Source organism: Salmo salar, chromosome 13 (genome assembly GCF_965601325.2).
Source record: "Salmo salar chromosome 13, fSalSal1, whole genome shotgun sequence".
Classification (NCBI taxonomy): domain Eukaryota; kingdom Metazoa; phylum Chordata; class Actinopteri; order Salmoniformes; family Salmonidae; genus Salmo; species Salmo salar.
In genome coordinates this window covers 38,096,129-38,121,795 of record NC_138303.1, presented here as the reverse complement: position 1 = coordinate 38,121,795, position 25,667 = coordinate 38,096,129, and the positions used below count along the sequence as shown (strand labels likewise).

General features: G+C 42.2%; 2 protein-coding genes and 1 non-coding gene across 4 annotated transcripts; 1 reads left to right on the top strand and 2 right to left on the bottom strand.

The window, feature by feature from the left end:
* Positions 1-2,442: 2,442 nt before the first annotated feature.
* ppdpf (c20orf149 protein) lies at positions 2,443-4,852 on the bottom strand. The gene is made up of 4 exons (NM_001139699.1): positions 4,722-4,852; positions 3,113-3,275; positions 2,925-3,018; positions 2,443-2,770 (listed from the first exon to the last, which is right to left on the bottom strand). The coding sequence occupies exons 2-4, from the start codon at positions 3,243-3,245 to the stop codon at positions 2,632-2,634; spliced, it is 366 nt and encodes a 121-aa protein (NP_001133171.1). The 5' UTR covers positions 3,246-3,275; positions 4,722-4,852; the 3' UTR covers positions 2,443-2,631.
* Positions 4,853-5,960: 1,108 nt separating this feature from the next.
* Positions 5,961-6,032, top strand: trnae-cuc (transfer RNA glutamic acid (anticodon CUC)). Its single transcript has one exon. It is a non-coding gene; the product is annotated as a tRNA-Glu (tRNA).
* A 324-nt stretch (positions 6,033-6,356) lies between these two features.
* Positions 6,357-25,629, bottom strand: LOC106567218 (tumor protein D54). 2 transcript variants are annotated; one of them, XR_001320018.3, is made up of 10 exons: positions 25,315-25,629; positions 23,938-24,056; positions 23,565-23,713; positions 15,358-15,405; positions 14,633-14,734; positions 8,573-8,599; positions 7,228-7,272; positions 7,049-7,117; positions 6,895-6,944; positions 6,357-6,780 (listed from the first exon to the last, which is right to left on the bottom strand). XR_001320018.3 is itself a non-coding variant. In XM_014136245.3 (9 exons), the coding sequence occupies exons 1-8, from the start codon at positions 25,340-25,342 to the stop codon at positions 6,917-6,919; spliced, it is 546 nt and encodes a 181-aa protein (XP_013991720.2). In that variant the 5' UTR covers positions 25,343-25,629; the 3' UTR covers positions 6,357-6,780; positions 6,895-6,916. The 2 variants fall into 2 exon arrangements, 1 of the variants encoding a protein (XP_013991720.2); XM_014136245.3 differs by lacking the exon at positions 7,049-7,117.
* Between the last annotated feature and the right edge of the window lie 38 nt (positions 25,630-25,667).

The window sequence follows — 25,667 nt, the reverse complement described above, 5'->3', positions numbered from 1 at the left end:
GTTGGAGGAAACCAGACACCCCAGTGTGTTGGAGGAAACCAGACACCCCAGTGTGTTGGAGGAAACCAGACACCCCAGTGTGTTGGAGGAAACCAGACACCCCAGTGTGTTGGAGGAAACCAGACACCCCAGTGTGTTGGAGGAAACCAGACACCCCAGTGTGTTGGAAACCAGACACCCCAGTGTGTTGGAGGAAACCAGACACCCCAGTGTGTTGGAGGAAACCAGACACCCCCAGTGTGTTGGAGGAAACCAGACACCCCAGTGTGTTGGAGGAAACCAGACACCCCAGTGTGTTGGAGGAAACCAGACACCCCAGTGTGTTGGAGGAAACCAGACACCCCAGTGTGTTGGAGGAAACCAGACACCCCAGTGTGTTGGAGGAAACCAGACACCCCAGTGTGTTGGAGGAAACCAGACACCCCAGTGTGTTGGAGGAAACCAGACACACCAGTGTGTTGGAGGAAACCAGACACCCCAGTGTGTTGGAGGAAACCAGACACCCCAGTGTGTTGGAGGAAACCAGACACACCAGTGTGTTGGAGGAAACCAGACACCCCAGTGTGTTGGAGGAAACCAGACACACCAGTGTGTTGGAGGAAATACCGTACACTTGGCGATCGTGTCAGCGTGCACTGCACCCAGTCCACCACAGAAGTCACTAGTGCACGATGGGACAAGGATATACCTGCCAGCTGAAGTTGTTGACAACTTCAGTCAGTTTAAAACTAGTGAAGTATTCACATTTGGTCCATACTATAACTAACAATCCTGAAAGTGTATTTTATTGTGTCCTTGTTGATATTATCAGGTGCTGACTCCACCAATGTGTTGAGATCATAGAAAGTCTGTATAAAAATATAGTGTACATTCCCTTTTATCCCCTATGCTGTGAAAAACAATGTGAATGACTCTGCAGCAACACAGAATGTTCCACAGGTGGTTGACCTATATTTCAGAACAGGTGTACTGTATTATATAAACGTAAGCCATCGTCTTTACCAATTAGCTGTTGCTAATCATATTGTAGCCTAATCGGCTTAATTGCATTAACAGTGGCTGGCAGCATGTTATAAAACAGACACTACACTCATCAGTATTGTCATGAACAAAACTGACAATGGACTTTCGGGGATTATTATCATTTCTGTTATCTGGTTACAGATTGTGGACACCAGAATGGTTCATTCTCAAATCTGTCTATCTATCCCCTATCACACTTTACAAGTTCAGTATAGTGGCCATGGGTTAAGAATATTGACTCGTTATAAACGTTATTATAAACTACACTTTCATCACTAACTTAATAAATCAGGTAAAATAACTACTCAGCAATTTCTACCCTAATCTTGTTAAGATTGCATTTTAAGTTGTGTGTGTAAACTATATACACACAGTTATGATTAACAGTATATACAGTACCAGTCAAAAGTTTGGACACACCTACTCAAGGGTTTCTTTATTTTACTATTTCTACATTGTAGAATAGTTAAATCAAAACTATGAAATAAAACATATGGAATTAAGTAGTAATTCTAAATAAATCACCTTCAAGTTCACTAGCAAAGCACACGTGGAGATCATCCAGTCACCTACTCTGCGTCTCAAAGACATGGCAGTTGGAACCAAAAATCTCAAATTTGGACTCAGACCAAAGAACAGACTTCCACCGGTCTAATGTCCATTGATCGTGTTTCTTGGCCCAAGCAAGTCTCTTCTTGGTGTCCTTTAGTGGTTTCTTTGCAGCAATTTGACTAAGGCCTGATTCACGCAGTCGCATCTGAACAGTTTTTGCGACTGCACTTAACTTTCAAAGTTCTTGAAATTTTCCAACCAGGTCTTAGAATGGACTGTTTCTCTTTGCTTATTTGAGCTGTTCTCGGGTTTCCACCCCAAATAGGCCTCTCTTCTGTATACCACCCATACCTTGTCAACACAACTGATTGGCTCAAACGCATTGAGGAAAGAAAGTCCACAACTTAAGGCATGAAGCTGGTTAAGAATGCCAAGCGTGAAAAGCTGTCAAGGCAAAGGGTGGCCACTTTGAAAAATCTCAAATATTAGAATTTGTTTAACACTTTTTTGGTTTAGTCTTTCTATGTGTTACTTCATAGTTGGCGTCGTCACTATTATTCTACAGTATAGAAAATGAAAACCCTGGATTTTTTTTCAATTGAACCTTTAACTGGGCAAGTTAGTTAAGAACCAATTCTTATTTACAATGACAGCCTACCCAGGGCAAACCTGGGCCAATTGTGCACCGCCCTATGGGCCTCCCAATCACAGCCAGATGTGATACAGCCTGGATTCGAACCAGGGACTGTAGTGACACCTCTTGCGCTGAGTAGGTGTCCAAACTTGACTGGTACAGTGTCTATAGTTAGACAAACAAATATTTAGGGACTTAGTCACTTGAATAGGGAATACAATTAAGACAAAGTATTCATTGCAAGAATTTTGATTTATTCAACAGCAAAAAGCATGATAGAGAAATCCTTTTGTCTTTAATAAAAAAATATATTTATAAACACAGAGGGAGGAAAAGCAGCCTCAATCACTAAAAAGTTTTAAAATCTGCTGCCTCAATCTCCGACTAAACTCAATGTGTGGGGTGTTGGAGAAGAGATGGAATTAGGAGGGTGGTGGGCTCCCTTGTTCCACCTTCCCAGAGTCACTGCTTTCACTGAGTTGCCTACTGAGCTGCTTCTTTAACACCATCTCCCTGGCGATACACGCCACCTGCCCGTTGGTCACTGTGTACGTTCCACTCCTGCAACAAGATATATTGTTTAGCTAAAGAGGTACAGAAAAACAATTAACCGGTTACTTAAGGTGAGACATCTTACAAAGGACAAATTAAGCACAACATTTAAACTATGCATGGTTTTAATCCATTTGTGTGACTCTTGGGTCAGGGAACTCACTTCTGTTCAGATCCAATCATGCCGCCAGGCTGGTTCTGTTTGTTTGGGAAGAAGAAAGAAGACCACCAGTGACCAGAGTCCTGTCTCTGCAGACCTGAGGAAGAGAAAACAAAAGGAAACTTTAGGAACCGAGTGAGAGATGATGTTCTTAAGTAAAACTTGTCAGAGTGCGAGAAACTGGTCTGTACCTGGGGGGTGTGGAATGACTTCGCCAGCGTACTCAGAACTGCCACAGGAGCTGTTGCTAGAAGTGGAGCCTATGCGCCTTCTATAGTAATCATGGGTGGCGATGAGAGAGCCAGTGGACGGAATTGATGCCATTCTCTTTAACTCCGCTCAAAGATGGAAAACCTAGGGAAGAGAGAAGGGGATATTAGGAGTGTGGAGACAGGAACCATGCAAGCAGAGGCTGGGATGAGCCAAATAACATTGCTATGGATGCTGCTAGATGTCATTAAATGTGCCATAACGCATCAGTCTCAACATAGGCTTTTGTACAGATTTGTCTTTGTGGAAAGTGTAAGACCCATTTAAAGCAGCCTGCAACCCATTCACAGCATTGCGACACCTCAGAGAACAGGCCTATATTCAACTTCATCCAAAGTGAGATAGAAACATGCCTGAGTGACAAATTCTGGATTACTAGCATCATCCAGTCACAGAAGCCTATCATTAGCCGATTTTAGGCAAACGTGTGTTTCCACTTCCCATGCTCCTGACCCCTTGAGCCTCTGATACTGTTGGCTTAGGCCCCAGTCTAAGGGGTGTGATAGAGACCAACAGCTGTGCAAAGTGATTTCCACACCATGATCTGCAAATAAGTGGGCTGTCTGGGACCAGGGTATGCAGGTATAATGTTCCAACTTCCAGGCACCTATCCAGGAAAGTGCACAGGCTAGTTGAGTCACAGGACTCAACACTTGGTGCTAGGCGCTACAGGACCTCTAAAAAAGGTACTGACTAAGCCACTCGAAAAGCAGGATATACCAGAAAGCAGGACTACACAGGATGCAAAACTCTTCTCAAACACTGCCGTGGAATGAAACATGCTAAACATATGGTTTTACTCCGCAACCAAACTACATTGCCACAAACTAATGGTTTACTGAGAAGCAACCTGATTCCATTTGATGCTGTGTCAGTTTTATCAGGTCCAGTCAGGGCAGAAGTTCAGTCCAGATGGTTACTGGCTAGGGATTGTCAGGGTAATGCATGTCTGTGCTACATAGGCAGTCGCAAAACATCAAGGATAAACTAATCCCCTTTACACAGTGGGGAAAAAAAAGACTTACTGCTGTTAGGCACTATTGGATGTGACTGTACATTAAATTCATGCCAGCATTGCCAATCACACCTCGTGTGCAGAAAAATAAGAGACCAGCACTGGCAAGTGTATGATAAAAAAAACAGACCATCTAGACAAAATGTAGATGCAAAGAGACTGTACAATATCAGCAGTCAAGGCAATAATTATTCAACAAATTAGAGAATTCTCTTTGATGTTCCTCTTTGATGATCAGAATCAGATACAAAGCTGGTAGAAAGAGAACCCCCACATTCTGATTTCACTATTTCAAGGCTATTAGCCTACATTGTTAAAGGAAATATGGAATATTTTTTACAATTTTTTAATAAATTTGTGCCAGGACAATAAATAAAATATATTTAGTGTAGGTCAAAATATGATTGGACACACATTGTCCATTATCTGGGCAAGTAGCCCAGCATATTCAATTGCCATTCAAGCTGGCATAGTCAGAGGCGAATATTTTTTGCTTTTTCTAAAAGCAATCTTACCTTTTTATTTGGCGTTTGATGATGTTGAAAAACACCAAAGGCGGTGGGTCTTTTGGCAATACTCGGTGAATTAAGCTAAACTACTACTCTTGCCCATTTGTGGTATGTTCTCGAATAGAAACCTTCAAAGTATTTCTGGTGTGCTCAGTGTAGAATGATAAATAGGGTCAAGCAGCTAACTTTATACAGTGGGCGCTGTGACGCTTCCTGGACGAGCTGCTCATGGGTGGGGTTAGGGCACGTTTAGGCCTACGTTTCAAGGGAAGCCAACCTGGACTCAGGAGTAGACGTAACATAGTAAACGTAAATACATACTGAAAAAAGCAATTACTTTTCGTATGGTGTGTACTAATTTGTGGATATCCATCATCCATTTCGTATGATATGTTACATATTACAATTCTTATGATATGTTACGAATTGCAATGTGTACAATATGTTACGAATTTGTATAGGTATGACATGAGTTCCAATTTGTTGTGGCTACCTATATGGATAATGTAAACTAGGATAGAGGTTATGGTTAGGATTAGGGCTAAAGTCAGGGTTAAGGGGTTATTAAGGTTAGGGGTTAGGAGGCCAAAGGGTTTAAGTTTTGGGGTAGGGTTAGCTAACATGCTAAGTTGTTTGAAAAAAAGCTAAAAGTTGTAAGTAGTTGCAAAGTTGCTAATTAGTTAGAATTGTCCTTGATGAGAGTCAAACACAACCTTTGGGTTGCTAGACTTCGCGTTATATGCACGCACGCCTTCCGTCCACCCCGACCAACTATACCCTATGTAATCATACCGAACACATTTTTCGGATGTACGTTTAACATGTTACGTCTAGTCTAAAAAGCTGGGCAAGCACAAAACATGAGCGCAATCAATTGCAATGCTCTTGACAGACACGTCATTCAGAATCCGCAGCTGTCGCAAACACGAATAACCGAACTTTAACCCAGTAGCCTACTGATTGATTCACTGTTTTAATTTGGTCTTCTACAGCGGGGAATTTCGCATTTAGGAATGAATCCCAACTGTGAAAGCAGAACATAATGTCAACATGTGATTATCTGGCTTTTTCTTGTCAATGTTTGTAAGATGATTGGAATCAGACTATTGTAACAAATCCTATAAATTATCAAATGTAATTTCCTCAATAATATCATCATGAAGAAGAAAAACACAATAGTAGTTTTGCAAAGTTAACAATATAATGTTTTGAAGAGTATTCATTCTTTTCTTATAACTTCAGCCTTCCCTGGTGGTCTAGTGGTTAGGATTCGGCGCTCTCACCGCCGCGGCCCGGGTTCGATTCCCGGTCAGGGAATACATTTTTTTTAAATTTTAAACAACGTAACTTTACTTCCGAAGTCCGTTAACAATATCATTTCTTGAAGAGTATTTAACATTTTCTGAACACTTCAGTCTTCCCTGGTGGTGTAGTGATTTAGGATTCGGTGCTCTCTCACCGCCGTGGCCGGGGTTTGATTCCCAGTCAGGGAACATCAAGTTTGATATTTTTTAAACAACATGACAATCACCATTCTACCAGAGTCTATTATACTACCGTATCATGGTTATAGCTGTGAACTGTAACAATACTCACTTTTATTTCTCTCTTTATTTTTCCCGAAAGGTATAGCATCCAAAATCAGAACAGACCACTTTTGTTTTAATTGTAAATTCTCTTAAAGTACAAAAATACATGACTGTATATTTGTGATTGTTATGTTCTTAGAATGCAATAGTAGAATATGACAATTACATTTTCCTTCAAACAGTAGGACAATATACATAACTACATATTGGAAACACTACTCCATATTTAGAATGAATGAAAGGTTGGAACCAACACTGTCAAAGCCATACCCAAGTTATCAACCTCCTGCATAATGTTTACTCTTTGAAGGGGTAGTGTGGACAATGACATCAGGTTAAAGTGATGAAGGGAGTAGTGAGATTACAGATGGTTGAGAGAAAAATTGATTATGTTAGAAGGAACCGCTGTTCTGAGATGGGCTTCTTCCAAACCCAGAGATATCTCCGTCAATCCCTAGAATCCTGGACACCTTGTTCTGTGTGGGAGAGACAGAAGACAGTAGAGACATGAGGAATTAGTTGTAATATTAAAGATGAGAAGACAGTATTTTCTGTTCTTTATGTTTGTGATTGTTCTCACAGACACTTACCTTCACGCTTCCCACCATGTCTTCAAAAGGACTTGAATGTATTGGAATGTCTACAAGGAGGCAGAAAGACATATCTCTTAAACAATGGAAATCACTTTGAGGTATCATTTCAGGTTAAAGTAAGTTTTTCAGCTTTGAATGTAACTTTATTTACTTGCAGCATTAATGTCATTCTAATGTCATTCACCAGACTCTTCCTCCCCAAGCACTGTTCGCAATTAGCCTGGAGACGAAGTTAATATCGTTCAAACATCATTCACCGCCTATGGAGGTACTGCAGAAAGTAGTAGTAGTGCAGAATTTCAGTGATGTCAGGTGTGCCCAGTGTTTTACCTCATTGACATAGCAGGCACACTGATGGAGTGGCCCAAGGAGGGGCTGGTGCGTCCGAGAGCAGAAAGAGAGACAAAGAGAGATTAGTAAGAGCAGTGCATCATGTAGTTTAGCAGTACAACATGTAGTATAAAGTAGTAGTATAGCATGTAATATAGCAATACATCATGTAGTATAGCAGTACATCATGTAGTATAGTGGTACAGCATGTAGTATAAAGTAGTAGTATAGTAGTACATAATTTAGTATACAGTAGTAGTGCATCATGTATTATAGGAGTGCATCATGTAGTATACAGTAGTAGTACAGTATGTAGTATAAGAGTGCATCATTTAGTATAGGAGTGCATCATGTAGTATACAGTAGTAGTACAGTATGTAGTATGAGTGCATCATGTATTATAGGAGTGCATCATTTAGTATAGGAGTGCATCATGTAGTATACAGTAGTAGTACAGTATGTAGTATGAGTGCATCATGTATTATAGGAGTGCATCATTTAGTATAGGAGTGCATCATTTAGTATACAGTAGTAGTACAGTATGTAGTGTAAGAGTGCATCATGTAGTATAGGTGTCACGGTTGTCGTCGGTTAAGGAGGACCAAAATGCAGCAGAAGTAAGTGTACTCATCTTCTTTATTAAATAAAGAAGGAAAACAACAAACACGTACACTGAAACACTACGACAAACTAACAGTCTGGCAAGGCACAAGGCTAAACTCCGAACAATCTCCCACAATAAACAGACAAACACACCCAACTAATATAGGACTTCCAATCAAAGGCAACACCACACAGCTGCCTTCAATTGGAAGTCCACCCCAATTAACCAAACATAGACATACAACTAACTAGATTAACATAGAAATACGTGAATCTCAAACAGTGCCCAAAAACCCCGGAATACTAAATCAAATGCCCTTACTACAAAAACACCACCCTGAACCACATAAAACAAATAGCCTCTGCCACGTCCTGACCAAACTACAATACCAATTAACCCTTATACTGGCCAGGACGTGACAATAGGAGTGCATATGAGCAAGAAAAACAGATAAGATCAGTAGCAGCTTAATCAGGTGAAGGTTGAAAGGTCAGCAAGCCAAGGTCAGCAACAGTAACTTGACCTATCAGCTTGGGTAGTTTACTCAGGTCTAAACTAATGCAACAGTTCACTCAGTAGTTAGTTACGGTAAGTAGTTCACTCAGATTTAAGGTAGTATAGTCTTGCAGGGCTGAGGAACCTGGACCCCCTTGGCTAAAGCTAATACAACAGTCAGAATATATCATATCGAAATCAAGGTTTTTCATTATCACAAGGCCAGGGAACTCCTACTATCCTTACCGAGGTGGGCTTGGCAAAGGCAGTGCCCTGTCCGGTCAGTGGGCAGTGTTCCAGGAAAGAGATGGGGAAAGAGAGATGGTCAGATACAGTAATCAAGAGGCCACATGGAGGTGTAAATATTGACAGTGCGCTGTATGAGTGAGAGAGTGTGTATATATATAAAAAAAATACTTAAACCATTAATGGCAAGCAAAAATGCAACACAGCGACAGCTATCCTTTACGCAGGCTCAATTTAAAGGCTTTGAAGGAACAGTAAAGTAGATAAAGCAATAATGTTGCCAATTAAGACCGACTGGTCTGATTAGATTAAGGCTGTTGAATTTCTCCCTGTGATTGCGTAAACAAGTGCACAAGAAGCAACCTTTGTCCTCAACAATGTGTCCTGTGAAGGGCAGTGGTGTAAAGTACTTAAGTAAAAATACTTGAATGTACTACTTAAGATGTTTTTTGGGGTATCTGTACTTAACTATTTATATTTGACAACTTTTACTTCACTACATTCCTAAAGAAAATTATAACCTTTTTACTCCATACATTTGCGGTGACACCCAAAAGTACTTGTTACATTTTGAATGTCAGTTGTATTGCTTCTTTAAATCAGAACAACAGTTTTCAGCTGTGCTAACATAATTTCAAAAGGGTTTTCTAGTGATCAATTAACCTTTTAAGATAAACTTGGATTAGCTAACACAACGTGCCATTGGAACACAGGAGTGATGGTTGCTGATAATGGGCCTCTGTACCCCTATGTAGGTATTCCATAAAAAAACAACAGCCTTTCAGCTACAATAGTCATTTACCACATTAACAATGTCTACACTGTATTTCTGATCAATTTGATGTCATTTTAACAGATTTTTTGGGGGGCTTTTTTTTCAAAAACAAGGGCATTTCTAAGTGACCCCAAACTTTTGAACTGTAGTATATGTTGTGCAAAAAAAAGTCAATTATGATTTTTTTTGTCTTAGTTAAGAACAAATTTTCATCCAATAGGCTTTGATTAAATTTCCAATTCGGTCTCCTATTAATACTTTTTTATACTTTTGATGCCAGCAAGAACGAGACCAGGAAGTAATCAAGACGGCTAGCATGATTAAGCCTCCTCCATGTATATCTCACTAGGTCAGGGTTTTTCAACCTCAATACATCTACTAGTTCTAATGTATCCATGATCTTTGTGATCTCCTTAAGTGCTTGAGGGTGATAGTTTGTGGAGTGATTTCCTTTACGATCCATTGAGGTACTTAAAACCGTATTATTATCTCCCACCATAATAATAGATTCATTTGTTGCTTGTGAGCGCAATAGATTATTATAAATATTTTAGAAGAAGTGTGGATCATCATTATTTGGCCTATATAGATTAATTAGCCAGATCTGTTTTTGGTCCAATAGCATATTTAAAATAATCCATCTTCCTTGCGGATCTGTTTGCACAGTTTGCACAATCGGATCAAAATGTATATTAATTAGTATAATCACCCTTCTGAGTTTCTTTGCTCATGACAAAAATACATTTCTCCCTCCCATTCCTTTTTCCACCCAGCCTCCTCTATATTTGTAGAATGCGTTTCCTGTAAACAATATATATTATATTATTTCTCTTTTAGCCATGTAACAATGTATCGTCTTTTTTATGATCTGCTAAGCCATCACAATTATAACTGTCTATACTTATTTCCCCACTTACCATAATGATACCCAAGTTTCAATTATACTTATCACAACCAACGGTGTAAACGTACAATTTAAAATCACCATGATGATTAAATGTCCATATAGCTGTACCATAATAATTTTCACTGTTAAGCATACCGTAGCTGCAACTTTGTAAACCTCCAATTGTCCTAATATCCCACCCACTAAAACCTCCCCCAGATCTAGGTCCGCATGACGCACCTTTGCGTCCTAAGGAAAACCCTTGGCGTTGGCCAGAGGGAAATATGGGCAGTCCCAAGATAACATAAATATCTACGAAGATGCTTAAGAGAACTAACCAAATAACATGGAAAAGTCAGATTTTAAAAAAAAGATAATATTAAATATAAATAATAACAGCACAATATTATAAATGCATGCTCATATTTATAAAGTCCTAGCAAGGCTCTATAAGCATGTCAGCCCAGCCTACTCAGTTCATTGGATTCAATTGTTCGGGAAAATAAATGAAGAAATGAAGAGAAAACAACCTAAATATATCGCAGGACCAGTCCTTTTTTATGTCCATTACATTCAAGACATATTTCCTGTAGTCCTCATTATATCCTGTTGTATTCCGACAAATAAATGAAGAAGGAGAAAGGAACATAGATTCTAACAGCTACTAATGACTGCAAGTAAAAATGTGTCTTAGGCATCACACTGCCCATAAAGGAATACCCAAGTTTAACTTACAATCGACTGACAGCCATGGCACGATAGTCAAGAATACATGCAGTACTGACAATCCAGAGCGAGTAAACCTGTAAAACCAACCCTCTCTCCACCCATACACATTTCGTTTTTTTATTCCAGGGTCGTTGCTCTATCACCTTGGCTGTTTTACACCTAGGCCTATATCATTAGGATCAAGAATATAAAAAGGTAGCATAAATAGCTTATACAGAAATATATAATATACCTCTCTCTCGCTTAGAGAAGTGCTTCCATAAGTCAGTTATTGTGTTATTTCTACCGTTAACTTTAATAATACAGCATGAATAAAAAAAGTTGTTCACGCAAAAAAAAAGTTTTTGTATAAAATAAATTAATCCATATGTGTACTGTGTAACGCGGTGCAAATATCTATCAGGGACTACTTCAACAGGAGGTAGCTGTCACTCACAGCCACGTTGTAATCTTCAAATCCTTGAACATTTGGTTGTTTACATTAAATTGATTGACCACTAGACGAACGTTCTGCTTCACTGCTCGGAGCCTTTTGAAAGTGGGGTACAGGCGTCGTCTCTCCACTATTTTATGGGGAAATTGTTCATCAATAGAGAATGAGGTGTTCTTCAATTCCCGACCCTGTTGTAACAAAGCAATTTTCATTTTGAGGTGGGTCAGCATAGCTACGATCGGACGGGGCCTTCCCGTGGCTCTGCCACCGAAACCGTGAGCCCTTTGAAAATCAATTGTTTCCACCTGTTCGTCCGTCATATTGAGATTACTTTTCCTGAACACCTTGATTTTTCCTCCGTTGACTGATAGTTTTCGTTTTCATCCTCCTTAATTCCCATTATAACAGTATTATTTTTCATACTTCTTCACTTTAGATCAAGTAATTTGTCTTTCATTGTTTTATTAGCATACCGTAGCCTCTCTGTAGTGTCTTCTAGGGAGCACGGCAGTTTTCAATATTTTATTTTTCACTCGTATTTCTTCCGTCATTTTATTACTGTAATCCATTCCTATTTTTAAGGCCTCAAACTTCCCCAGTAACCCAGGCAATAGATCCATTTGTTTAACTGCTCGCTCATGCTTGTAAGCAATGCTCTATCTTCTGGAGACAGTTATAAAATCGTCCCCATCCCAATGTTACATTTGGAATTTTAGGCGGCGGCTTCCCATCAGTTTCGCTTGTAGCACTCGAGGAAAGGTATTCATTCTCTTGTTCGTTTCGATGTATCCGTTTCTTTTTCGAGCATATCAAAATGCGATGAATAAATAGTTCCAGATTCTCTATATTATCCAGAATGTTTGTTTCGTAGTTATCAGCTAATCCTCAATTTTTGTGATTAATTCATGCGACAAGCTATGCCTACCACGCTGCCACGTCAGACTTGGTCTTTTACCAAATAGGGCTATCTTTTGTATACCACCCATACTTTGTCACAACACTTTTTTTGGTTAATAGATGATTCCATTTGTGCTATTTCATAGTTATTCACTATTATTCCACAATGTAGAAAATAGTAAAAATGAAGAAAAACCCTGGAATGAGTAGGTGTGTCCAAACTTTTGATTGGTATTATATATATATATATATACTGTTGAGCGTGAAAAACCCAACAGCGTTGCAGTTCTTGACACACTCAAACCGGTGTGCCTGGCACCTACTACCATACCCTGTTCAAAGGCACTTAAATCTTTTGTCTTGCCCATTCATCCTCTGAATGGGACACATATAGAATCCATGTCTCGATTGTCTCAAGATTAAAAATATTTTTGTAACCTGTCTCCCCCCTTTATCTACACTGATTGAAGAGGAATTAACAGGTGACATCAATAAGGGATCATAGCTTTCACCTTGAATCACCTGGTCAGTCTGTCATGGAAAGAGCACGTGTTCCTAATGTTTTGTACACTCAGTGTGTGTATGTATATATACTGCTCCAAAAAATAAAGGGAACACTTAAACAACACAATGTAACTCCAAGTCAATCACACTTCTGTGAAATCAAACTGTCCACTTAGGAAGCAACACTGATTGACAATAAATTCCACATGCTGTTGTGCAAATGGAATAGACAACAGGTGGAAATTATAGGGAATTAGCAAGACACCCCCAATAAAGGAGTGGTTCGGCAGGTGGTGACCACAGACCACTTCTCAGTTCTTATGCTTCCTGGCTGATGTTTTGGTCACTTTTGAATGCTGGCGGTGCTTTCACTCTAGTGGTAGCATGAGACGGAGTCTACAACCCACACAAGTGGCTCAGGTAGTGCAGCTCATCCAGGATGGCACATCAATGCGAGCTGTGGCAAGAAGGTTTGCTGTGTCTGTCAGCGTAGTGTCCAGAGCATGGAGGCGCTACCAGGAGACAGGCCAGTACATCAGGAGACGTGGAGGAGGCCATAGGAGGGCAACAACCCAGCAGCAGGACCACTACCTTCACCTTTGTGCAAGGAGGAGCAGGAGAAGCACTGCCAGAGCCCTGCAAAATGACCTCAAGCAGGTCACAAATGTGCATGTGTCTGCTCAAACGGTCAGAAACAGACTCCATGAGGGTGGTATGAGGGCCCGACGACCACAGGTGGGGGTTGTGCTTACAGCCCAACACCGTGCAGGACGTTTGGTATTTGGCAGAGAACACCAAGATTGGCAAATTCGCCACTGGCGCCCTGTGCTCTTCACAGATGAAAGCAGGTTTACACTGAGCACGTGACAGACATGACAGAGTCTGGAGACGCCGTGGAGAACGTTCTGCTGCCTGCAACATCCTCCAGCATGACCGGTTTGGCGGTGGGTTAGTCATGGTGTGGGGTGGCATTTCTTTGGGGGGCCGCATAGCCCTCCATGTGCTCGCCAGAGGTAGCCTGACTGCCATTAGGTACCGAGATGAGATCCTTAGACCCCTTGTGAGACCTTACGCTGGTGCGGTTGGCCCTGGGTTCCTCCTAATGCAAGACAATGCTAGACCTCATGTGGCTGGAGTGTGTCAGCAGTTCCTGCAAGAAGGCATTGATGCTATGGACTGGCCGGCCCGTTCCCCAGATCTGAATCCAATTGAGCACATCTGGGGCATCATGTCTCGCTCCATCCACCAACGCCACGTTGCACCACAGACTGACCAGGAGTTGGCGGATGCTTTAGTCCAGGTCTAGGAGGAGATCCCTCAGGAGACCATCCGCCACCTCATCAGGAGCATGCCCAGGCGTTGTAGGGAGGTCATACAGGCACGTGGAGGCCACACACACTACTGAGCCTCATTTTGACTTGTTTTAAGGACATTACATCAAAGTTGGATCAGCCTGTAGTGTGGTTTTCCACTTTAATTTTGAGTGTGACTCCAAATCCAGACCTCCATGGGTTGATAAATTGGATTTCCATTGATTATTTTTGTGTGATTTTGTTGTCAGCACATTCAACTATGTAAAGAAAAAAGTATTAAATAAGATTATTTCTTTCATTCAGATCTAGGATGTGTTGTTTAAGTGTTCCCTTTATTTTTTTGAGCAGTATATATATATATATATATATATATATAACTGGATTAAAAAGATTATTGATTTAGTGGATTAAGACAAAGTGACGATATGAAGGGTGGACACAGCTGGTGGACAGATGAGTAATAGAGGTGGTGAAGGAAGATGGAAAGAATAGAAGGGTGTGTAGGAGGATGAGCTGAGGGTACCTCATGTCTCCAAGTCTCCTTGAAATGGCCACACCCACTGTGGACAGGGCAGCACTGGTCATCTGTCCTGCATTAGAGATACTCTCCTGGGTCCTCTTATACCTAGTCACAGAAAGCAAGAGAGAGAGTCAGAGATCTAGAAAAGACAGGAGGTTTATATTTTGACTGCCAACCAGTCGGCATGACTACTATAGTATATCAAGGGGGAAAGGACAAAACTTAACCTATGTCACTGAGGTTTGTTCAAAGTACACCCTACACAAGGACTTCATTTGCATATTGGCCCATCCACATATTCCACTTTCTTGGATCCTCTTTTTCACAGTGACGAGCTTGCTGTGTGCCACCACAGCATCAGCAGGAGGACACATGCTATGAGCATGGATGGACTGGTTGAAACACGATGGGTGAAACCCCAAAACATGAGCCATCAGCACCTTCGTTGTCACCCTGTCCTAGTGCAGATAGGCAGATTCCCCCCACCCCCTCTGTTTTCACCAAGTGAAGTGCTCCCTCCCGGCCAGGCCAGCCACAGCCTGTTGTTAATGCTGCTGCCAGTGTTAAGAAAGGCTATTGGACAGGCTATTAACAGGCTTCTGATCCAGCTGACCTTAAAATCCCATCAGCTGTTCCAACATAGAGCTTAGAACAACATAGAACAAGAACACTTTTAGCAAATGCCGTCTTGGTTAAATTCACATATATAATGGATAGTGACCACTCACACGTTAGATTGGCTGATGTCCTCCAGAGTAGCTGAGGCTGTCAGATATCTGTAAATACAGAGGTACATTATCATCAGGGATCCAACTTAGAGAAAGCATTAAGTACTGAAGATGAGCATGCATTTCCGGATTACATACTGTAGGTATTATGCCAGGCTAAAACAGGGTGCTGACATTGTTTGCTTTTCTACAGCGTTCTGACAGAAATAATAATAGATGCAATAGCTGCTTGTCTCCTTGTTCGGGCGGCATTCGGCAGTCGACGGTACCGGTCTTCTAGCCATCGCCGCTCCACCTTTCATTTTCCATTTGTTTTGTCTTGTTTTCCACCAGCTACATCCACCATTAACACTGCTTTGGCAGGCTTGGTTCACCTTTGCCCAACTTTTACTCACATTAAGTCGGAGTCAAATCTGCCCTGGTTCATTTGCAAAGGCTCTCCATTAGTTTGAAGTCTATCCACAGTTTTGGAATGCCTTCAAATCTGATAGTGTCTCAGGGGGAGTTGGGATAAAACTTTCCAATTTCCAATTCACAAATTCATATAATACACAATTATACACAAGTACATGTGTGAAATACGACAAATATACTGAACAAAAATAGAAACGCAATATGTGAAGTGTTGGTCCAATGTTTCACGAGCTGAAATAAAAGATCCCAGAAATGTTCCATACGCACAAAAAGCTTATTTCTCTTAAATGTTGAATGTTCATTTCTCTACCATAAGCCGTCTTAGGGAAGCACATCTGGGTGCTTGTCATCCTCACCAGGATCTTGACCTGACTGCAGTTCGACTTCAGTGGGCAAATTCTCACCTTCGATGGCCACTGGCACGCTGGAGAAGTGTGCTCTTCACGGATAAATCCTGGTTTTAACTGTACCGGGCAGATGGCAGACAGCGTGTATAGCGTCGTGTGGGCGAATGGTTTGCTGATGCCAACATCATGAACAGAGTGCCCCATGGTGGCGGTGTGGTTATGGTATGAGCAAGCATAAGCTATGGACAACTAACACAACTGCATTTTATCAATGGCAATTTGAGGCCCATTGTCGTGCCACCTCATGTTTCAGCATGATAATGCACAACCCCATGTCGCAAGGATCTGTACAGAATTCCTGGAAACTGAAAATGTCCGAGTTCTTCCATGGCCTGCACACTCACCAGACATGTCACCCATTGAGCCTGTTTGGGATGCTCTGGATCGACATGTACGACAGTGTGTTCCAGTGCCCACCAATATCCAGCAACTTCGCACAGCCCTTGAAGAAGAGTGGGACAACATTTCACAGGCCACAATCAACAGACTTATCAACTCTATGCGAAGAAGCTGTGTCTGTCGCACTCCATGAGGCAAATAGTGGTCACATCAGATACTGACTGGTTTTCTGATCCACGGCTCTAATTTGTTTAAAAGGTATCTGTGACCAACATATGCATATCTGTATTCCCAGGCATATGAAATCTATAGATTAGGGCCTAATGAATGTATTTAAAATGTCAGATTTCTTTTTTTGCAGTGTATATTTGGTATTTGATTAGGATCCCCATTAGCTGTTGCAAAAGCATCAACTACTCTTCCTGGGCTCCACACAAAACATGAAACATAATACAGAATGACATAATACAGAATGACATAATACAGAACATCAATCGACAAGAACAGCTCAAGGACAGAACTACATAATAAAAAAAAAGGCACACATAGTTTGTATGTATGCAATCTAGGTCAAATAGGGGAGAGGCGTTGTGCTGCGAGATGTTGCTTTATCTGTTTTTTGAAACTAGGTTTGCTGTTTATTTGAGCAATATGAGATGGAAGGAAGTTCCATGCAATAAGGGCTCTATATAATACAGTACGCTTTCTTAATTTGTTCTGGATTTGGGGACTGTGAAAAGACCCCTGGTGGCATGTCTGGTGGGATAAGTGTGTGTGTGTCAGAGCTGTGTGTAAGTTGACTATGCAAACAATTTGGGATTTTCAACACATTAATGTTTCTTATAAAAAGAAGAAGTGATGCAGTCAGTCTCTCCTCAACTCTTAGCCAAGAGAGACTGGCATGCATAGTATTTATATCAGCCCTCTGATTACAATCAAGAGAAAAATGTGCCACTCTGTTCTGGGCCAGCTGCAGCTTAACTAGGTCTTTCCTTGTAGCACTGGACCATACGACTGGACAATAATCAAGATTAGACAAAACTAGGGCCTGCAGAACTTGCTTTGTGGAGTGTGGTGTCAAAAAAGCAGAGCATCTCTTTATTATGGACAGACCTCTCCCCATCTTCACAACCATTGAAGCTATATGTTTTGACCATGACAGTTTACAATCTAAGGCAATTTAGTCTCCTCAACAGCCACAAGGAATGATTTGTACCAAATAAACTGCTCTTAGTAGTGTCATGACCGTGTGTAGGAACGGACCAAGGCGCAGCGTGCGTATCGTTCTACATCTTTAATATATAGTGAAACTTAGCCAAACAAACAATAAACTATAAACAAAACACAAACCGTGACATTTACATTTACGTCATTTAGCAGACGCTCTTATCCAGAGCGACTTACAAATTGGTGCATTCACCTTAAGATATCCAGTGGAACAACCACTTTACAATAGTACATCTATATCTTTTTTTGGGGGGGGGGGGGTTAGAAGGATTACTATATCCTATATCCTATCCCAGGTATTCCTTAAAGAGGTGACGAGGTGACGACAGAGGTGCAACATGCACTAACTCAAAAATAATCTCCCACAAACACAGGTGGGAAAAACAACTACTTAAATATGATCCCCAATTAGAGACAACGATGACCAGCTGCCTCTAATTGGGGATCATCCAAAAAACCCAACATAGAAAAACAGAAACTAGAACCAAACAACATAGAACTAAATACACTTGATAAACCCCCCCAGTCACGCCCTGACCTACTTTACCATAGAAAATAAGAGCTCTCTATGGTCAGGACGTGTCAGTACCCCCCCCCCCCCCAAAGGTGCGGACTCTGGCCGTAAAACCTCAAACCAAAAGGGAGGGTTGGGGGGGTGTCTAGTGTTGGTGGCGGTTCTGGTGCAGGACGAAGAACCTTCTCATCCTGCGAACCCGCCAGCATCGGTGGAGGCTCCGGACCGCGGACCATCGCTGGAGACTCCAGACCGCGGACCGTCGCTGGAGACTCCGGACCGTCGCTGGAGACTCCGGACCGTCGCTGGAGACTCCGGACCGGGGACCGTCGCTGGAGACTCCGGACCGTCGCTGGAGACTCCGGACCGGGGACCGTCGCTGGAGACTCCGGACCGGGTCCCGTCGCTGGAGACTCCGGACCGGGGACCGTCGCTGGAGACTCCGGACCGGGGGCCGTCGCTGGAGACTCCGAGCCGGGGACCATCGCTGGAGACTCCGGGCCGGGGACAGTCGCTGGAGGCTCCGGGCCGTGGGCCGTCTCAGGAGGCTCCGGGCCGTGGGCCGTCTCAGGAGGTTCCGGACTGTGACGTTGCCGGAAGCTGAGGGCTGGGAACTGTCGCCGGAAGCTGTGGACTGGGAACTGTCGCCGGAAGCTGTGGACTGGGAACTGTCGCCTGAAGCTGTGGACTGGGAACTGTCACCGGAAGCTCTGGAACGGGAAGGCGCACTGGAGGCCTGATGCGTGGGGCTGGCACAGGTCGCAGGACTGGTAACACGCACCTCAGGGCGAGTGCGGAGAGCAGTCACAGGACGCACCGGACTGGGCAGGTGCACTGGAGGCCTAGTGCATGGAGCCGGGACAGGTGGCACCAGACTGGTGATATGCACTTCAGGGAGAGTGCAAGGAGGAGGCACAGGACGCACTGGGCTATGGAGGCGCACTGGAGACCTGGTGAGTAGAACCGGTGCAGGATATACTGGACCGTAGATGTGCACTGGAGGTCTGGAGCATAGAGCTGGCACAACCCGTCCTGGCTGAACGCTCACTTTAGCCCGACAAGTGCGGGGCGCTGGCACAGGATTAACTGGGCTGTGAATGCGCACTGGCGACACAGTGCATAGAGCTGGCGCAGGATATCCTGGACTGAGGAGGCGTACTGGAGACCAGGAGCGCTGAGCCGGCACAACCCGTCCTGGCTGAATGCTCACTTTAGCCCGGCAAATGCGGGGCGCAGGCACAGTGCGCACCGGGCTATGAATGCGCACTGGAGATACAGTGCGCATCACTGCATAACACGGTGCCTGACTGGTCACACGCTCCCCACGGTAAGCACGGGGAGTTGGCTCAGGTCTAAACCCTGACTCTGCCAATCTCCCCGTGTGCCCCTGCCAAAAAATGTTTTGGAGCTGCCTCTCGGGCTTCTGTTGTTCCCGTGACTCCCGATCTCGTCGCCGTTCCTCCCTCACTGCTTCCACCTGTTCCCATGGGAGGCAATCCCATCCAGCCTGGATCTCCTCCCACGTCCAGGATCCTTTGCCGTCCAGGATGTCCTCCCATGTCCACTCCTGGGCACGCTGCTTGGTCCTTTGGTGGCGGGAGATTCTGTCATGACCGTGTGTAGGAACGGACCAGGGCGCAGCGTGCGTATCGTTCCACATCTTTATGATATAGTGAAACTTAGCCAAACAAACAATAAACTATAAACAAAACACAAACTGTGACGACAGAGGTGCAACATGCACTAACTCAAAAATAATCTCCCACAAACACAGGTGGGAAAAACAACTACTTAAATATGATCCCCAATTAGAGACGATGACCAGCTGCCTCTAATTGGGGATCATCCAAAAACCCCAGCATAGAAAAACAGAAACTAGAACCAAACAACATAGAACTAAATACACTAGATAACCCCCCCCAGTCACGCCCTGACCTACTCTACCATAGAAAATAAGAGCTCTCTATGGTCAGGACGTGACAAGTAGAGATGTCCAGGACCAGTTTATTACTGGCCACCCATTCCAAAACAGACTGCAACTCTTTGTTAAGAGTTTCAGTGACTTCATTAGCTGTGATGCGTATAAGGTTGAATCATCAGCATACATGGACACACATGCTTTGTTTAATGCCAGTGGCAGGTCATTGGTAAAAATATAAAAGAGTAGAGGGCCTAGAGAGCTGCCCTGCGGTACACCACACCTTACATGTTTGACATTAGAGAAGCTTCCATTGAAGAAAACCCTCTGAGTTCTATTAGATAGATTGCCATATCGTGGAGTCAGAGCTGAGGTTAAAAAGCCATAACACATACGTTTTTTTCAACAACAGGTTAGGGTCAATAATATCAAAGGTTGCACTGAAATCTAACAGTACAGCTCCCACAATCTTATTATTATCATTTTATTTCAACCAATCTTCAGTCATTTGTGTCAGTGCAGTACATGTTGAGTGCCCTTCTCTATAAGCATGCTGAAAGTCTGTTGTTAATTTGTTTACAGAGAAATAGCATTGTATTTAGTCAAACACCATTTTTTCCAACAGTTTGCTAAGCATGCTAACAGCATGCTTTTAGGTCTGCTGTTAGAACCAGTAAAGGCTGCTTACCCACTCTTTGGTAGCGGACTTACCTTGGCTTCCCTCCAGGGCTGAGGACAAAGACTTTCCTCTAGGCTCAGATTAAAAGTATGACAGATAGGAGTGGCTACAGAGTCAGCTGCCATCCTCAGTAGCTTTCCATCTAAGTTGTCAATGCCAGAAGGTTTGTCATTATTGATCGATAGCAATCATTTTTCCACCTCTCCCACACTAACTTTACAAAATTCAAACGTGCAATGCTTTTCTTTCATTATTTGTTTTTTTATGCATGAATACAATTGCTCACTGTTCGATGTTGGCATTTCCTGCCTAAGTTTGCCCACTTCGCCAATTAAATAATAATACAAATAATTGGCAACATCAAATGGTTTTGTGATGAATAAGCCATCTGATTCAATGAGAGATGGAGCTGAATTTGTCTTTCTGCCCATAATTTCATTTAAAGTACTCCAAAGTTGTTTTCCCACATTTTTTACATTTGTAAGTCGCTCTGGATAAGAGTGTCTGCTAAATGATGTAAATGTTATATTATTGATCTTGGCTTCATAATAGAGTTTCTTCTTCTTTTTGTTGAGTTTAGTCACATAATTTCTCAATTTGCAGTAAGTAAGCCAGTCAGATGTGCAGCCAGATTTATTAGCCACTCCTTTTGCCCCATCTCTTTCAACCATACAGTTTTTCAATTCCTCATCAATCCATGGAGCCTTAACAGTTCTAACAGTCAGTTTCTTAACAGGTGCATGTTTATCAATATTTGGAAGAAGCAATTTCATAAATGCATCAAGTGCAGTGTCTGGATGCTCCTCATTAATCACATCAGACCAACAAATATTTTTAACATCATCCACATAAGAGTCACAGCAAAATCTTTTGTATAATCTCTTATACACTATTTTAGGCCCAGCTGTTGGAACTTTGGCTTTCCTGGATATAGCCACTATATTGTGATCACTGCATCCAATGGGCACGGATACAGCTTTCGAACAAAGTTCTACAGTATTAGTAAAAATGTGATCGATACATGTGGATGATCTTGTTCCTGTAGTGTTTGTAAACACCCTGGTAGGTTGATTAATAAACTGAACCAGATTACAGGCCCTGGTTACAGTAAGAAGCTTCCTCTTGAGCAGACAGCTTTATGAAAACCAGTCAATATTCAGGTGCCCAAGAAAGTAGACCTCTCTGTTTACATCACATACACTATCAAGCATTTCATACATATTATTTAGATACTGACTGTTAGCACTTGGTGGCCTATAGCAACACCCCAAAAGAAAAGGCTTTAGATGTGCCAAATGAACCTGCAACCACAACACTTCAATAACACTTGACATAAGATCTTCTCTAAGCATGACAGGGATATGGCTTTGAATATATACAGCAACACCTCCCCCATAAGCATTTCTGTCTCTTCTATAGATGTTATATCCTTGTATTGCTACTGATGTATCATTAAATTAATTATCTAAGTGAGTCTCGGAAATGGCTAATATATGAATGTTATCTGATGTCAGCAAGTTATGGATTTCATGAACCTTATTTCTAAGGCTACATATATTAATATGGGCCATTTTCAGCCCTTTCCTGGGTAGCTTATCAGAGATAGACATAATACTGAAAAGAGCAGACAAAGCAAGAGAACAAAATATACATTCAGCAGTCCATTAATCAATTGGTGTGAGTGTGTGTTGTGGGGTTGAAGCTACGAACCCATAGGCTCGGCTCTCTCATCCCTTCCAGGCTTCTGGTAGGGAGGGAGGGAGGGTGGACAATGAGCCTGTCATAGCGGATGTAAGCAATGTCCCCACGCGCTCTGGCAGCTTTCATGGCTGGGATCAGTTCATTCCTATTCTGGTGCACAGCTTCAGGATAGTCCTCATTGAGGAAGATATACATTCCTCTCAAGTTCTTGGCTCTTTCCAGAACAGCTACCTTGTCCTTGAACCTCAGGAACTTGACCACTATCGGCCTGGGCCTATCACCTGGGCCGGGTTTTCCAGTCCCATGGGCGCGCTCCACCTCAATCTTCCTGTGGTTCATCTTCAAGTTCTCAGAGATCATTTCCCTCACTTTGTCCTCAGACTCCGTCCAGGTCTCATGTGGAGATTCTGCAATTCCGTCTACAACCATGTTATTCCGCCTTGAACTGATGTCCTCTCTCAATGACTTACAGATTGCTGTCATCAACTCATCGAGCTGACCCTGGGAGAACTGCAAAATGTTCTTCAGGTCCTGGACCTCTCTGGTCAGGTCGTCCATTATTTTATTAGTAGAATCCACGAGTATTTGGACAAAACACTTGAAGCTATTTTCTTGTTGTTGTAACAACTGCTTGTAGGTCTCTTTTTGTTTGTTTAAAAGATCCTTCACATGTGATAGAGAGACACAACTGTCCTCAACGGTACTCCTGCCGGCTATGGTCTTTGTCAGTACCCACCAAATTATTACTATTATTACTATTCTTCTTTTTATTATTACTACTACTATTCTGATACTAACTATGATGTATTATGGTCAAGCTTGTTATGTAATTCACTGACAGTCATTCAATCAACCCATGTCAGCTAACTTTTTTTAGATGGGTAATTTAGTCTTTATAATGCCTCTGGTTACTTTAATACATTTCTGGTGGTGATGTTGTATAGGCGGTTGAAGAAGCAGGAGTGTTGTGTGATATCATGAGGTCATCTCACAGGAGGAAGTACTTACGCATTGGAGGTCTGGACTTCCTGCCAGCCTTTGAACAGGTTCTGTTTAATCTCACTGAAGGGGCCCATACCCAGCTGCCTCTTGATGTCCATTGCATATTTCTCTTTGGCCAAGAGTACCTGCCGCAAAGTCTGTATTTCATCCTCCGTCTGAGCAGAAAAAAATGACAGAAAAGTTTACAATGTTCAGACTAAAAATAATAAATTGTGGATTTTCTATGACTTGTCTTTTTCCATTAACTTTGGTGCAAATCAAAATCTGAACAAACTATTATGCTAAGAGACACATTCAACATAAACGAATATGACAATGTTTGACAACATGAAGATTGGGACAAAAGGGCAAAGTTGGACAGATACTGAGAGAATAATACCTTTGCCAGCTCCATCTTTAAATCCAACTCATCCTCCTCTGATAGACTGTTAGTCGGACTTCCAATTCCTGATATTCCAATGGAAATGTTCCTTGGTGAAACATTTTCCCCACTGTAACCTTTGAAAAGATAGATGTTACTGTCTACAATGCATACCCATATCAATGATCGAACTGACTTCATAAATGTTCAATCAGTTGTTGACATAAATTACTGCTCTACTGGCAGTTCGCCTTCCTTTAGTCTAGTCTCAACTAAAGAGATGATCTGCTTTTTTGACACCACACTCCAAAATGCAAGTTCTGCAGGCTCTAGTTTTGTCTAATCTTGATTATTTTCCAGTCGTATGGTCCAGTGCTGCAAAGAAAGACCTAGTTAAGCTGCAGCTGGCCCAGAACAGAGCGGCACACTTTGCTCTTGATTGTAATCAGAGGGCTGATATAAATACTATGCATGCCAGTCTCTCTTGGCTAAGAGTTGAGGAGAGACTGACTGCATCAATTCTTCTTTTAATAAGTAACATTAATGTGTTGAAAATCCCAAATTGTTTGCATAGTCAACTTACACACAGCTCTGACACACACACTTATCCCACCAGACGTGCCACCAGGGGTCTTTTCACAGTCCAAAAATCCAAAACAAATTCAAGAAAGCGTACCGTATTACACAGAGCCCTTATTGCATAGAACTTCCTTCCATCTCATATTGCTCAAATAAACAGCAAACCTGGTCTTGTAATATCAGTCACTCAACTAGCCCATGTCAGCTCACTTTTTTTCGATGGGTAAGATAGTCTAGCGGCCAGCTATCTAAACTTGTAGTAATCACGGGTATAGACCGGAGGGCACCCATTGATTTTGTTATATCATATTAAACATGCAATGCAAACATTTCTCTAGTCCCTATGGCAAAATCTGTAAAATTGCAGAAAATTAGCTCTAGAACTGCTAATGTTTCTCTCCACACAATGGCAAAATGAGTAGAATTGCATGAAATTTGTAAAAAATTTGCTAAATCTTCTCTCCGTCCCATAGCAAATAGTGTAGAACTGCAGCAAACGTATTTTTAAACAGCAACATTTTCTCTACAAACCATGGCAAAATATGTAGAATTGAACTCTAAAACGTATAATGTTTTTTTATCTCCGCTGTCAAGAGGACTCCCATTTGTTGTTCTCAATTTCGCCCAGTGCGCAGTCCATGGTGCTGAATTCCATGCCTACCTGTAGCGCTAGCAATAGCATTGCGTGTGGCTAATCACGCATAGCAGGAAAGGCTATATAGGCAAGTATTCTTTATTCTTTATCTCACTGTGTGATACAGAGTAGGATGTCAGTCGGTCATTGAACAATTCAACAATCTAGCCATAGTAACTTACCTTGCCTATTCATGATCAGCAGAGGCATGAACAACTCCGTTTCACCCAGCACTTCTTTTCCGTGTTCGTGCTATCGTTAGCTTTTGCTAAATGGTGTCCAATCCCTACCGCTCAATAATAGATGTCTCAAATGCTTCTCTATACTCACATTCAGTATCACGCTATGGTTTACATGCCAAAGCTATATACAGGAAATCAAGAGCATAAGGTAGTCTTATTGGAATAATAACGTTATTTTGCGTTGTTTATTCAACACCTATGTGTTTTAAGAATGGGAGTTAATCCCGCACGTGAGTGTGTGAGATGATGGGGCGTACCCGTGTCGAGGAAACAAATTCGATGTATTTTTATAC

Coding starts and splice junctions, on each gene's coding strand:
- ppdpf (NM_001139699.1), bottom strand. CDS start 3,245: ATGGCATCAATTCCGTCCACTGGCTCTCTCATCGCCACCCATGATTAC. Junction 3,019..3,112: donor AGTCATTCCACACCCCCCAG/GTACAGACCAGT, acceptor TCTCTTCCTCAG/GTCTGCAGAGACAGGACTCT. Junction 2,771..2,924: donor ATGATTGGATCTGAACAGAA/GTGAGTTCCCTG, acceptor ATCTTGTTGCAG/GAGTGGAACGTACACAGTGA.
- LOC106567218 (XM_014136245.3), bottom strand. CDS start 25,342: ATGCCTCTGCTGATCATGAATAGGCAAG. Junction 7,273..8,572: donor CCTTTGCCAAGCCCACCTCG/GTAAGGATAGTA, acceptor CGGACGCACCAG/CCCCTCCTTGGGCCACTCCA. Junction 6,945..7,227: donor GTGCCTGCTATGTCAATGAG/GTAAAACACTGG, acceptor GCCTCCTTGTAG/ACATTCCAATACATTCAAGT.